We start from the raw sequence: 12,500 nt of genomic DNA, 5'->3' as shown, positions 1-12,500 counted from the left end.
AGCTATTGCATACAGGAATTTAGTATCGCTGTTCTTTAGGCGTTGCTGCAAATGAAGTACACGTTTTCTGCTCTGAAGTGTAGAGCACAACCACCACCTCCATGAATACCAACAATATTGGATACCGCCTTATTATCAAAGTCGATCTGACTTAGCATGAACTAGGGTTTAGTAAACATGGCTTGAGCTACTGCATGAAACCTTACCGCTTTTTGTTACGTTGTTTGAAATGAAGAACAGGTAGGTGTTCTGCCCGGCGAAGTAGAGGACAACGACACTACCCGGAAAACCAACAATTGAACACCTGATCAAAAGTTGACAGGAATTAAGGTTCGCATAGAACACTATAACATGTCTTGCACTATAATTGAAATAAAGTAGAAGGTTCTGCTGTGTTGCCAGAGCAGAGCACGGGTACACCTTATACACTCTCGTAACCGGAAAACTATTAGTAGGCAGAGTTTTGCCGCTAAACAATCATGCACCTGGTAAAAGTCTATTTAGATCGGTATGCGTAAGGTTCGCAAAAGAACTTCTTTCTGCGCGTATGCGCAAAGTGACTAAGCGTCACCATGCACTGCATCTAGAAAATCCAAATGAGGGCGTGGTCCTCAAGTTTGGAGAAGATGCTCGATCACACTGTAACGCTACGCCTCGTGCTTTTTGCTTCCACAGCATGGACGTTCGTCATTGCCCGGAAAGAATGAAAGCATGCGCAGTTTACCTGTCATGACATTATCCGATATCGGCTCGAGCCTGCACCATACCGAAATGCCGATGTGCTCCATCAAACAAATACCACTAAAGTAGGAAAAGCAATAGCTGGCAGTGTGGGAATTGCGGCAAACGTTTATGTAGATATAGAAGTCTAGGAGGGACATCACGGAAGATATACAGAGAACATTACACATCAAAACGAAAGCGAGTTCATCGAGGGACCGACAGGATAGTCGAAGAAGCGGTCGACCGTGTTCTCATTGAAGTAAGGCGTGAAGAAGAAGAGACTTCGGAAAGCGAAGAAGCCTTTGTTTCTGGAACAGATGACCTTTGTAGTGATTCGAATGCCACAATTGATCTGGCGGCGCGTGTGAAGTCACAGGTGGTCGTTCTAGTTGGTCACGAGGGCGTAACCACATCGCGTGCTATACAAAAAGTAGCCAATTCTGTAGTTGTACAATATTGATCAGAAACAAGCTCTATATATTTGTCTTCTCGTCATCACTAACTTCCTAATGATGTTAGAATTATCTGTTTGCGATGTATAGTTAGCGAGAGTCAGATTTTCCCACGCTGCCAGTTATTACTTTTCCTACTTTTTTTTAGTTGACGTCTGTCTGTCTGTCTGTCTTATCCTAATCAGACTCTTCTCACATGTACCGTACTCTCTTCCCACATACTATACTAAGACGTCAAAGAATACGCACCTTCACGGACGGATCCATTGTGGAGAATGACGTCATGCCTCTTTCGCAAAGAAAACGCATCTTCCGTGACACACGCGTACGGACGGACGCACGCGCGCAACTACTGCATCGGGCGCATCTTGTCTCTACCAGTTAGAGCAAGGGGGTACGGTGGCTGGCGAGCGTACGTCACATCCGCATACTCGGGTAATTGAACAAAGAAACTCCGGCACATCTCATTTCAGGCTGCCAGAGTCTCGTTTCTGGCCGTCGGAGGCAATAGGGGCAAAATCCGACTCGAACTTGTGTCTCCAACGGCCGACCTCGACCCTTCCGACGCGTTTCGCGACGATCCGAGACCGGCGTCGTGTCGATCGCCGCGTTACAGACGTCCCATCTATCCAGACAGACGGAAGCGTGTGTTAGTTTATCTAATTAGAGTATAGGATTCCTGAGAAGAACGCGGATAAAGACAAATTTATCAATCTGCACTGCAACAGCTTTAGCAACTACATATCCGTAAGCGCTCCGGCTATGTGCTATTGCAAAAATGTGACAGTGTTTCAAACAAACGCAAGCACTAGTACTGTATCATTGCTGCTAACATCGAAATCACTTACGACTAACGCAGAGCACTGATCTGGTACCCTGCTACAAGCAACTCCAGGTTCACGAGTAAGTGTTTTAGCTAATAGGGCAGCCAAACGGTAGACAGAAAAAGTCCCGCTGTGATCACGAACTTAGACATGGCGCTAGCGCTCTGTGCGGCTCCACCGGTGCTATCGACTTGATATTGTCCGACAAAGCCTCCTCCGCTCGTGCAGTCGCTGCTCGTGCAGTCAAACACTGCGTTGCAAGCGTCATTGCTTTCGAAGACATAGTTGGTAGAGTCGCTAACACTTTTTTTCTTTATCAGAAAGCTACTGACAATATTGCCGGAGTCGGCGATATCGCCACAGACCATGTACAGATCACCTAGGACCAAGCAGTTTTCGTTGAAACTTCGGCCTTTGTTTGGACATCCGGTTGCGCCGGCTAGGGGAGTGATGGCTAGCGTGACACCGGAAGCATTGGCAGACGCAACGGCTGATGCTGCACAACAGCACAACTTTGGATCACAACGAAACGTTGCAGTATCGGTAGTTTGGGTGTACTCTCCCGCCCAACCTGCAGAAGAAGTCGCACACGATCCAGATTGACATTTCAATCGCGCGTCACAGATGTCGCTGTCGAAATCTAGGCCATAGTATGCAATTTTGCCGCTTTTATAGACACCCATAGAAGGGTAGAGGAAATCGTCAAAACACAAAGTGTTGCCGACAGTATTACATGTTGTCGAGAGTGTTGTGGAACCGAAGCATGAACCGGAAACTCGGCCTTGTATCGTGAGAACGTTTCCTGACTGCGTGACAGTGGCACTGTCGATGCAACAGCATCTCGATGAATCACAAGCCTCTCCTCTTTTAGACCCAAACAAAATGAGAACTACAAAGACTGGGATTAGAGTACCTTGCAGAGAAATCTTTCCAAGCATATTTCACCGATGTGCACCGTCTTCTCTAGCAGGAATAATGCGCACGCAGTATGAGGATCTCCTATAAGAGTGGTCCAATATTTGCAAATTCGCAGTAATACGCGGGGGAGGAGCTAAGAATTAGACAGACCTTATATGGAATGGTTCGTACATAAATATTTACATATTGTTTTTCATGTTATCCTAAAGTAATCACTGCACGGGCGGTGTACGCCCTCGTAGCCGTAAAACCAGCGCCCGCTAGAGAAAACCAATCAGCTAGATCATCAAAAGTCTATCCGATTTATCCAAAACGAAATGTGTAAGGTTTGCAAATGACTATAGCTATATCATACAGCAGGAACTCCATGCTCTCTGTAGTACGCAACACGGCTTGATCATGCACTGGACAGACTAACACATTTACATAATGGTAAATATTGGGTCAATGTTGTCTGAATATCACATTTGCCCATATTTAGCCATATTTGCGCAATATCATACATGACGTTTACCATACATGTATCCACTGCGTAAATGATTCGAATACCAGATATGACTCAGATTTTTACATCATATTCAGAATGTAAGCATATCTTGCATTTATCTTAGATTAGGCACGAGTAAATCTAGTCTCTTTAGAGACGTAGTTAGATTACCGTGGCAATTGAATCGAATTGCTTTTGTAATGGACCAGCGTTCGATTCACACAAGAACAGAAAAATTGGATTAACTAACAGTTTTTATTCCAAATATAATGTCATTTTTAGGCCTGTCCACACTAGACCAGAATGGATCGCGATCCGATCGGGATAGCGAGCGTCCACACTGCACTTTGAAAACGCTACCTCCGCCTCATGATCATTTCGATATCACGTGACTGATGACCGATGTGTACGTGTGGCTTCTTTGCTTGTGGAAAGCATTGATACAGCGACGTAAGGTGAGCGAGAACAAAGACGAGTAAGGAGTGCTAGATGTTCCGACTACACGCGTAGCGTACGTGAAGATAACGCCCACTATTCATAATTGGATTCAACCGATCGCGATCGAGTTGCAAGTGTGGACAGCGTTGCGGTTGGATCGCGATCCGGTTGCCAGTGTGGACAGGCCTCTAGACCCATGCACATGCATATGCAGCGATATATGTCTATAGAGAGCTAAAATTCATGATCACTAGTTATTGCCCAACCGGGCATGTTTTTGTCTGGCCTTTGCCGCTTGGATGGAGCGCCTTCATGCCTACCGTCTGTTAGCCTCGAACTTCCAGACCAGAGTGCGCGCGAAGCTCGAGAACTCTGCTGTATAATTAACCTATTAGTTACGATTAGCAGAGGTTTCATGGCAAGGAGAAAAAGCGAGCGAGTTGTTTCAGCGGAAAAGCGTCTTGTTGAACGTATCAGACAACTCTTCGAAGAAGAACGACGAGCCAAACATCGCATCAGTCTCAACAGGGTCACCGACCGACTGGTAGCTGCCACTGGCCCATAGCTAGGCAAAACGACGTCGGCAAAGATCCACACAGAATTATTGTCAAGTCAACAGTTTCAAACACCGCAGAAGAAACGCTAGTTAAACGAGAACGCCGACTGACCATCAACGTTGATGATTTTGATCCAGCAGCGATACGGAGAACAGTACATGAAATGTATGAAAATAGAGACTATCCAACCTTGGACAAAACTCCTTGTGCGTGTCCGCGAAAAAGGCGTATTTCCTGGCGGGCGGACAACTCTCTTTCACTTACTGAAGGAAATGGGATTCAGACATACCCTACGTGACGACAAACTATATTTCTATGAACGTAGAGACATTATGGAGCAGCGCCATAATTACCTCAAAAACATTATGCAGTATAGAAGAGAAGACCGTCCCATAGTGTACTTGGACGAAACCTGGGCAAACTCACACATGGCTCCGGAGAGACTCTGGCTAGATGAACAGGGACGCGGTGGGTGGAAAAGACCTTCAGGAAAGGGTCGACGACTCATCATACTTCACGCAGGAAGTGAAACGGGGTGGACTCCCAATGCAGACTTGGTTTTCAGATCAAAGAAGAACAGCACAGACTAGCTACCACGACGAAACGAACTCAGAGCATTTCTTGGAGTGGTTCCAGAAGCTGTCAGTCAATGTACAGCCAGGCTCCGTTATTGTGCTTGATAACGCCCCTTACCACAACTCTGTAGTAGAAAGGGTTCCGACAAAGTCAAGCAGAAAAAAGAAATGCAAGAGTGGCTTGCAAGAGTGGCTTACACGAAAGCGAATTCCTTTTAGTGACAAAGATATTCTTCTTAAGTCTTCTTTCATCTTCTCCACTTCACTCTGCAGTTCAGCAATCTATGCAACACAAACACAACTTCGGAAACAGACAACTAGAGATGAAAAAGTCACATTACTGTCTCTTCATATTGATGTTTCATGACAAACATGCGACCCTCCACATAAGGATGAGACAGACTGTAAGAGAAGAAACAATGTCATTCAAAATGTAAACACACAAACACGACATACAAACAAATAAAAATTAACAAAAGACAAACAGACAATAATTTACAGACGAGTGTGCAAAGAGATAAACACCCAGATATGTAGAGAAGAAGACGACAGTAAAATATTATGAACTCATTAACTGATTCAATTGACAAATGGACAGACACACAGACACAAAACACACAATAAAACAAGCAGACACATCACCTCAACCCAAATGTTGAGAGGAAAAGAAGTGAGAAGATGAAAAGCAGCACATCACTATAATAGCTCGACACACAAGATAACAAGCAAATCATTCAACAATATCAATCTAACCTCACACCAAAATCATCACATTAAATCAAAAGAAGAAAAAACAAAAACACAAACTAATTGTTTCTTTCACTTACATCTTATGGCTTCTTCCATCATCTCAACCACATCACTGTGACGCTTTTCCTTGGCAATCTCCAGTGGTGATCCCCAACTCGTACTATCCCACAATGACATCACGTTAGTAATATTATTGACTGAAGGATATTGAATGCATCACCTCTCATGTTGGGGACTCGCTCCATGTTTTAGGAGAACATCAACACAACACACATCACCGTTACTGGCAGCAAACCACAGTGGTGTACAACCACCATTATCATTGATATCAACAGGAACAGAACAAGACAAAAGTCTCTCTACAATGGTCACGTGATTATTCGCTGCAGCCCAATGGATGGCTGTCATTCCCAACTGAGTAAACAAGAAACTGATAAGATAGTGAGAGAGTGTTTATGTTAAAATATATTAAAGCAACAGACATTCCATTCAACACACACAATGAGACATTCAATAGAATGATCAACACACAAACACAAACAATAGCAAAATGAATGCAGTACACTCACAAATATGTTTAATACATGCACAACAGACACCACAATATCAACTCAACCTCTCAATACTCAAACTCACAAAATGTTCTTTCTTCATCACATTAATATCTTTGACATTCAGTAATAGATCAGTGATGTCTTCTGATCCAAACATTGCAGATACAATCAAAGCTGTCCATCCACACTGCATACACAAGATCGTATTATTATCATTATTCCTCCGTCACACTGTACACATGCTGCAGGAGAAAAGAAAATAGAAAATGAAGACGACCTGATAAGACAATAACTACTGCAAAAATATTCTCCAACAGTCCAAGTTGAATGAAATAAAAACCAACAAGATTATCCATCTCTGCATGCAATGGCTGCTTCAGCCAGTCACAAGTCAACACTGCTGCCTCTTGACGAGCAAGAAAAAACGAAAACATTGATTGTTGGATTAGATCGTTACATCTAGTTGATATCTATCATCTTATCAACAACACATCACACTTTCACACACTCAATCACTCACAATGCCAGTCACATCTTAACATCTGCTGATTTAGTGAGCAGCAACTCAACCATCTCCTTGTTCTTCTTCTCACACGCTTGTATCAGAAGAGTGTCCTATTTTGAGATCAAACGACGTGCAGTTCATTTCAACATCCAATACACACACTAGAACTCACAACACATACCCCATCCGCATCACGACTATTGATATCAACTTCCAACTCCAAAGACGCGTTAGGCCTATACTAGTTCACAATACGACGCTGACGATGACGCTGGACGTTGACACTGAGGCTGACGCTGACGCTAACGATGACGTTGTACCATTCGCAAAATTTCTCCGTGAGCGTCATGAGACGTTAGTCAGCACCTGTCTGGATACTCGAGCGTTGAGCGCATGCTAACGCACGTTATTGTAACACCACGTGTGTAGGGATGCGAAGAATCTAAAATGGCGCACCATACAAAAGTATCCAAACACATCCGAACCGGATCTCTCAGAACTCATTACAGAGATCTTGGACCCACGTAGCGCTCAACTTCAAACGTTCCTAATGGTAGTCAGACTATCACCGCTGACACTAGGCGCCTCAGAAGCCAGCTATCGGCAAGTAAAAAAGCCCGATTTATTCTTTATTCTTTCACATTTCACATTTCACTTTTGTCAGCCAGGCTAGCGCCTCACTCGAAGCAGCTACAACGACGAGAGTCACACCAAACGATTCGCTCTTGTCCGAAGAATTGCACTGACTCACCAGCTAGAAATGTGCAAAGTCACCTTGTATCAGTCAACTGCTGCCATGCAAATTCCACGTACTGCTTCCCACAACGCCATGTTGTTCCGGTCACGTGTGTACATGTGACTACCATTTGGAAGCCTATCTGCCACTTCCACCTGCTGCTACATGCTGCTTACAGTTGCGTGTAGTTGAACATGTACGACTATGTTCAACGGCGCGGCGTCCTGTCTGACTCTCTGTGCATGTAAGCGTGTATCTCTTTCGTGGAAACCTACGTAATGGGAGTTGTTTATAGCTGCAATCAGTGTTATTACGTACATTCGTCAGCTGCTACGTACTTCCGTCTATGCTGAGCGTAACGTGGGAGTTGTCTAGAGATGCAATCAAAGATTGGAATCACGGCCGAGCTGCACACGCTTACTAGAACTGTCATTTCCATTTCAAACTACACAAGTCTAAACAGACTATCACCGTACCGCTGACACTAAGCGCCTCAGAAGCCAGCTATCGGCAAGTAAACACCCGATCTATTCTTTCACATTTCACATTTCACATTTCACATTTCTCTTTTGTCAGCCAGGCTAAAGGTCACTTGAAAAGAAATACCGTAGCTAAACTGGGATGTGCAGCGTCTAATTACAGCCTGAAATTCGTGGCCTAGGGTGGGGGTGGGCGGGACAGAGTGCAGCCTCCACGTGGTCTGTCCTGGGGTTTTGAACATGAAAGTATTTTCACATGTTCAAAATGCTAAGCACTCGTTTACTAAAACTGTCATTTTCATCTAAAAATGTATGAAACAAGTCCAAAAATATATGAAACAAGTCCAAAAACATTTTGAGAAAATGATGGGTATGTAGGGATGGGTATGTACTTATGTCATTTATGCCCATCTCCTACATCACACTCTTTTTACCTATATCGCTTGCAGCAGTTGTGAATGTGATGTAGGAGATGGACCTAAATGACATAAGTACATACCCATCCCTACATACCCATCATTTTCTCAAAATGTTTTTGGACTTGTTGAGATAGGATTGCATTGCGTGCATACCAGTCTCGTCTTTAGTGAAGCGTTTAAGAAACTAAATCCGGTCTTTAGATAGCCGATTTCTGGCTACGCAGCACACGGCGACATCAAAGGCCGTACACCAGACCCCATTTCGCCGGGGAGGCCGCGGCGGAAAGGGGTCTGGCTACGCGAGACTAACTCGAGATCTACATCCTGTTCTGGTTTGTCAAGATGGACAAATTAGATGCGCTGCTAGGAGAGCCTAGCTCTGATTTAGAAGCATCTCTGATCAGGATACTGACTTTTGTCATGTTTGTATTTTCTCTCATGGTACTTGCGGAAGGCAGCGAGGCTCCGTATGGACGCTATGCACGGCAATATAAAGGGGGCTGCAGCTACCCACTGAACGCAAGAGTAGGATGGTTTGTTCAGGAGATTCCTGCCTTTGTTATGCCGATCTTGTGCCTGCTGCTGGTGAATGTCGAGACATCCAAGGTTCATAGTGGATTGACCGTCAATGGTGTTTTACTGGGCGGCTTGATTGCTCACTACACTAACAGGTACAGCAAGCGTGCACGGACGTTTATACAGGATAAAGTCATACCACTAAAGTAAGCCTTCTTTCCCGTCAGAGTTTGAAGCCTTAATCAGTCCCTTCTGAATGAACAGTTCTGTTTGCCTCCCAACGAATATGTTCTCTGTCTCTCGTTTTGTCCACCGGCATAGCGTCGGGGAGAGGGGGGAGGAAGTTATGGCTTTCCAAACATTTTGGGCGTGTCACTCCGCTTCAGGCAGAACTCTAGCTAGTACTAAGTTACTAAACAGTGACAGTTCGCTTAATCTCAGAGTAGTACGCTAACGATCGACGACGACGTTGACTATATCTCTTAATTTGACAATACACATCATTATTTCAGTTTATATAATAAAACCAGTGTCAAGAAGCCGTAGACACGTAAAGTGGGCATGACCATCACTTATTTTAATTAAGACGCTTACTACGTTATCCGGCAATGGCAGAGTCAAAGAAGATCGCTTCAAAAAGGCATGCAGAAGCCTATCCAACAATTATTTTTTAAGTAAGGTCAACAAAACCGGATTGACCGAAGAATGGAATCTCTTGCGGCTCCGCGGTACTTTCTCCACAGGTTATTCTAGCTGCTTTAGTTCCTATTCTAGAAACCCGGCCTAACTTGCTAGACTTACGAAATGCTAAAATTGGTCAACGCCGTTTGCACTGAAGTGGTTAGCCTCGTACCCAGGCCCTCTTGCGCGCCCGGAGAAGAGGGCCTGGTACACGTTGTATTCGCATGCGCGCATATATTAGAAGGAAATCGTGGTAATATATGCACGCATGCGGAACCGACGTTGTTTAGAATCTCGAGCCGATAATGTCGCGCGCAATCGACAGTGAAACAGCTTCCGTGTCCAGTAGTGATGAAGCCCTAGATCTAGACCCAAGGTCAAGTGAAACTCCGCGTTCGCGTAATCTTTGACTTGTTCTATCATCAGCAATACTCTAGGAGACACGATCGCGACAATGACGACATATCCACAATCTTCTTCACCACATTTCTCTAGCTTACAGTCAACCCTTTACGGTGTATGTTGATAGCACAGCGATTTACCGTATCCTGTAGGAAGCCAGCTGCAGACGTCGTTTCCGTTGTAGATGTGCTCTACGACAACACGCTGCTGCTCCTTCAGCTCTACATTACACAGCTTAAGCTTGCCTAGAGCGTAGTGCAACACCATATCAAACCAGAAGCTCTGCCTTCAGCCAAATTGAGTCTCACTGCGCGCGACATTATCGGCTCGAGATTCTAAACAACGTCGGTTCCGCATGCGTGCATGTATTACCACGATTTCCTTCTAATTTATGCGCGCATGCGAATACAACGTGTACCAGGCCCTCTTCTCCGGGCGCGCAAGAGGGCCTGGGTACGAGGCTATGAAGTGGTTAGCCTCGTACCCAGGCCCTCTTGCGCGCCCGGAGAAGAGGGCCTGGTACACGTTGTCTTCGCATGCGCGCATAAATTAGAAGGAAATCGTTGTAATGTCAGCACGCATGCGGACCCGACGTTGTTTAGAATCTCGAGCCGATAGTGTCGCGCGCAACTGTTGAACAGACAGCGAAACAGCTTCCATGCGTGGATGAAGCCGTAGATCTAGACCCAAGGTCAAGTGATCCAACTAGACGATTTTAGACCTTGTTTTGTGGCAGTGTTGAGTTCGATGTGTAGTCGTACTGCAGTAAGTCTGTTTACAGTGCTTGCTCTTAACGAGGGCTGCAGCAGAAGTTGCAGCTTATTTTAGGAATTTCTATTTGTACGACAGACGGCAGATCTTACTCCGTCCATTCGACCTGTAGCAGAAAATTGAGGGTGCAGGCACATGACAGCCAGGACTGGTATCTTAAGTCGAAAAAAGCAGACAAAGAACATCACCTGGTGCGCGTTCGATTGGGCTCTTCCAGAGAAGGCTCCGTGTGCACGCCGTACGTTCTTCCAACTTCTATAGTTCTGCCGTTAGAGTCGAAAGAGCCAACTCTACCAACTCTGCTGTTCGTTGGAAGAGACTCTTCTGGAAGAGGATGGGAGAGCCTAATCGAACGCGCCCCTATATCCGTACGTACGTATTCCATACGTATTTGCGCGCAACACTATCAGCTCGAGATTCTAAACAACGTCAGTTCCGCATGCGTGCATGCATTACGCCGATTTCCTTCTAATTTATGCGCGCATGCGAAGACAACGTGTACCAGGCCCTCTTCTCCGGGCGCGCAAGAGGGCCTGGGTACGAGGCTATGAAGTGGTTAGCCTCGTACCCAGGCCCTCTTGCGCGCCCGGAGAAGAGGGCCTGGTACACGTTGTATTCGCATGCGCGCATAAATTAGAAGGAAATCGTGGTAATGCATGCACGCATGCGGAAACGACATTGTTTAGAATCTCGAGCCGATAATGTCGCGCTCAATCGACAGTGAAACAGCTTCCGTGTTCAGTAGTGACGAAGCCCTAGATCTAGACCACAGGTCAAGTGAAACTCCGCGTTCACGCAATCTTTGACTTGTTCTGTCATCAGCGATACTAGAGAAGACACGACAATGACGACATATCCACAATCTTCTTCACCACGTTTCCCTAGCTTACAGTCAACCCTAGACGGTATAAGTTGATAGCACAGCGATTTACCGTATCCTGTAGGAAGCCAGACGAACACATCGTTTCCGTTGCAGATGTGCTCTACGACAACACGCTACTGCTCCTTCAGCTCTACATTAAGCTTGCCCAGAGCGTAGTGCAACGCCCTATCAAAACCAGAAGCTCTGCCTTCACCATTTGCCAAATTGGGTCTCATTGCGCACGACATTATCGGCTCGAGATTCTAAACAATGTCGGTTCCGCATGCGTGCATATATTACCACGATTTCCTTCTAATTTATGCGCGCATGCGAATACAACGTGTACCAGGCCCTCTTCTCCGGGCGCGCAAGAGGGCCTGGGTACGAGGCTATGAAGTGGTTAGCCTCGAATTTCCAGACCAGAGAGCGCGCGAACTCTTTTAGTGTCGTGGGTGTCATTTATTGGCGGTATTCTTTGTCGGTAACGCATGGGAGGAGTCTCTTTCAGGAAATATGCTGTATCTACGAACACAGGATCTATAGAGTTAATTTGTCCAGAGATCTGACTCCACCTAGTCACGTGCTTTCGAATGATATGTGTAGCAACGGTGTAGGGGGCGTACTTACCGAGATACGGGAATTTTACCACGGGCTCTTCATTCTTTGAACGGACTTTTTTTTAGTACCGACTTGGTCCAGACTACTGTCTATTCCCCGTAAGCGTGAACTCGGAAGTGAGTACTGAAGTAGAGGTCACACCAGGTGTGCTCATTAGAGCACTAAGAGCTGCTCCAGTTGGACCATGTTATACCAATTATCTTAATTGGTTCCAGTTGCTGATCCGTTGGTCT

At 45.4% G+C, this 12,500-nt stretch overlaps 2 protein-coding genes and 1 long non-coding RNA gene across 4 annotated transcripts in view; 1 reads left to right on the top strand and 2 right to left on the bottom strand.

The window, feature by feature from the left end:
- Positions 1–1,870: 1,870 nt before the first annotated feature.
- On the bottom strand, positions 1,871–2,973 carry LOC134183390 (uncharacterized). The gene has a single exon (XM_062650899.1). It carries the CDS (start codon positions 2,935–2,937, stop codon positions 2,092–2,094), a length of 846 nt encoding a protein of 281 aa, XP_062506883.1. The 5' UTR covers positions 2,938–2,973; the 3' UTR covers positions 1,871–2,091.
- Positions 2,974–3,640: 667 nt separating this feature from the next.
- Positions 3,641–7,165, bottom strand: LOC134183328 (uncharacterized). 2 transcript variants are annotated; one of them, XR_009970479.1, is made up of 9 exons: positions 6,965–7,165; positions 6,799–6,893; positions 6,361–6,465; positions 5,945–6,138; positions 5,802–5,884; positions 5,316–5,376; positions 5,173–5,256; positions 4,753–5,099; positions 3,641–4,689 (listed from the first exon to the last, which is right to left on the bottom strand). It is a non-coding gene; the product is annotated as an uncharacterized LOC134183328 (long non-coding RNA). The 2 variants fall into 2 exon arrangements; XR_009970478.1 differs by having other exon boundaries at positions 6,799–7,165.
- Positions 7,166–8,744: 1,579 nt separating this feature from the next.
- The window catches only part of LOC134183191 (3-oxo-5-alpha-steroid 4-dehydrogenase 1-like), a 6,681-nt gene continuing 2,925 nt past the window's right edge, over positions 8,745–12,500 (top strand). The window contains exon 1 of the mRNA XM_062650673.1: positions 8,745–9,088. Within this exon, the coding sequence (XP_062506657.1) occupies positions 8,760–9,088 (329 nt within the window). The 5' untranslated portion in view covers positions 8,745–8,759. The remainder of the gene's footprint in view (positions 9,089–12,500) is intronic.

Source organism: Corticium candelabrum, chromosome 8, assembly GCF_963422355.1.
Source record: "Corticium candelabrum chromosome 8, ooCorCand1.1, whole genome shotgun sequence".
NCBI lineage: Eukaryota > Metazoa > Porifera > Homoscleromorpha > Homosclerophorida > Plakinidae > Corticium > Corticium candelabrum.
This window is presented reverse-complemented; position numbering and strand designations above follow the sequence as displayed.

Excerpts from the sequence above, each read along its gene's own strand:
- LOC134183390 (XM_062650899.1), bottom strand. The coding sequence starts at position 2,937 with ATGCTTGGAAAGATTTCTCTGCAAGGTACTCTAATCCCAGTCTTTGTA.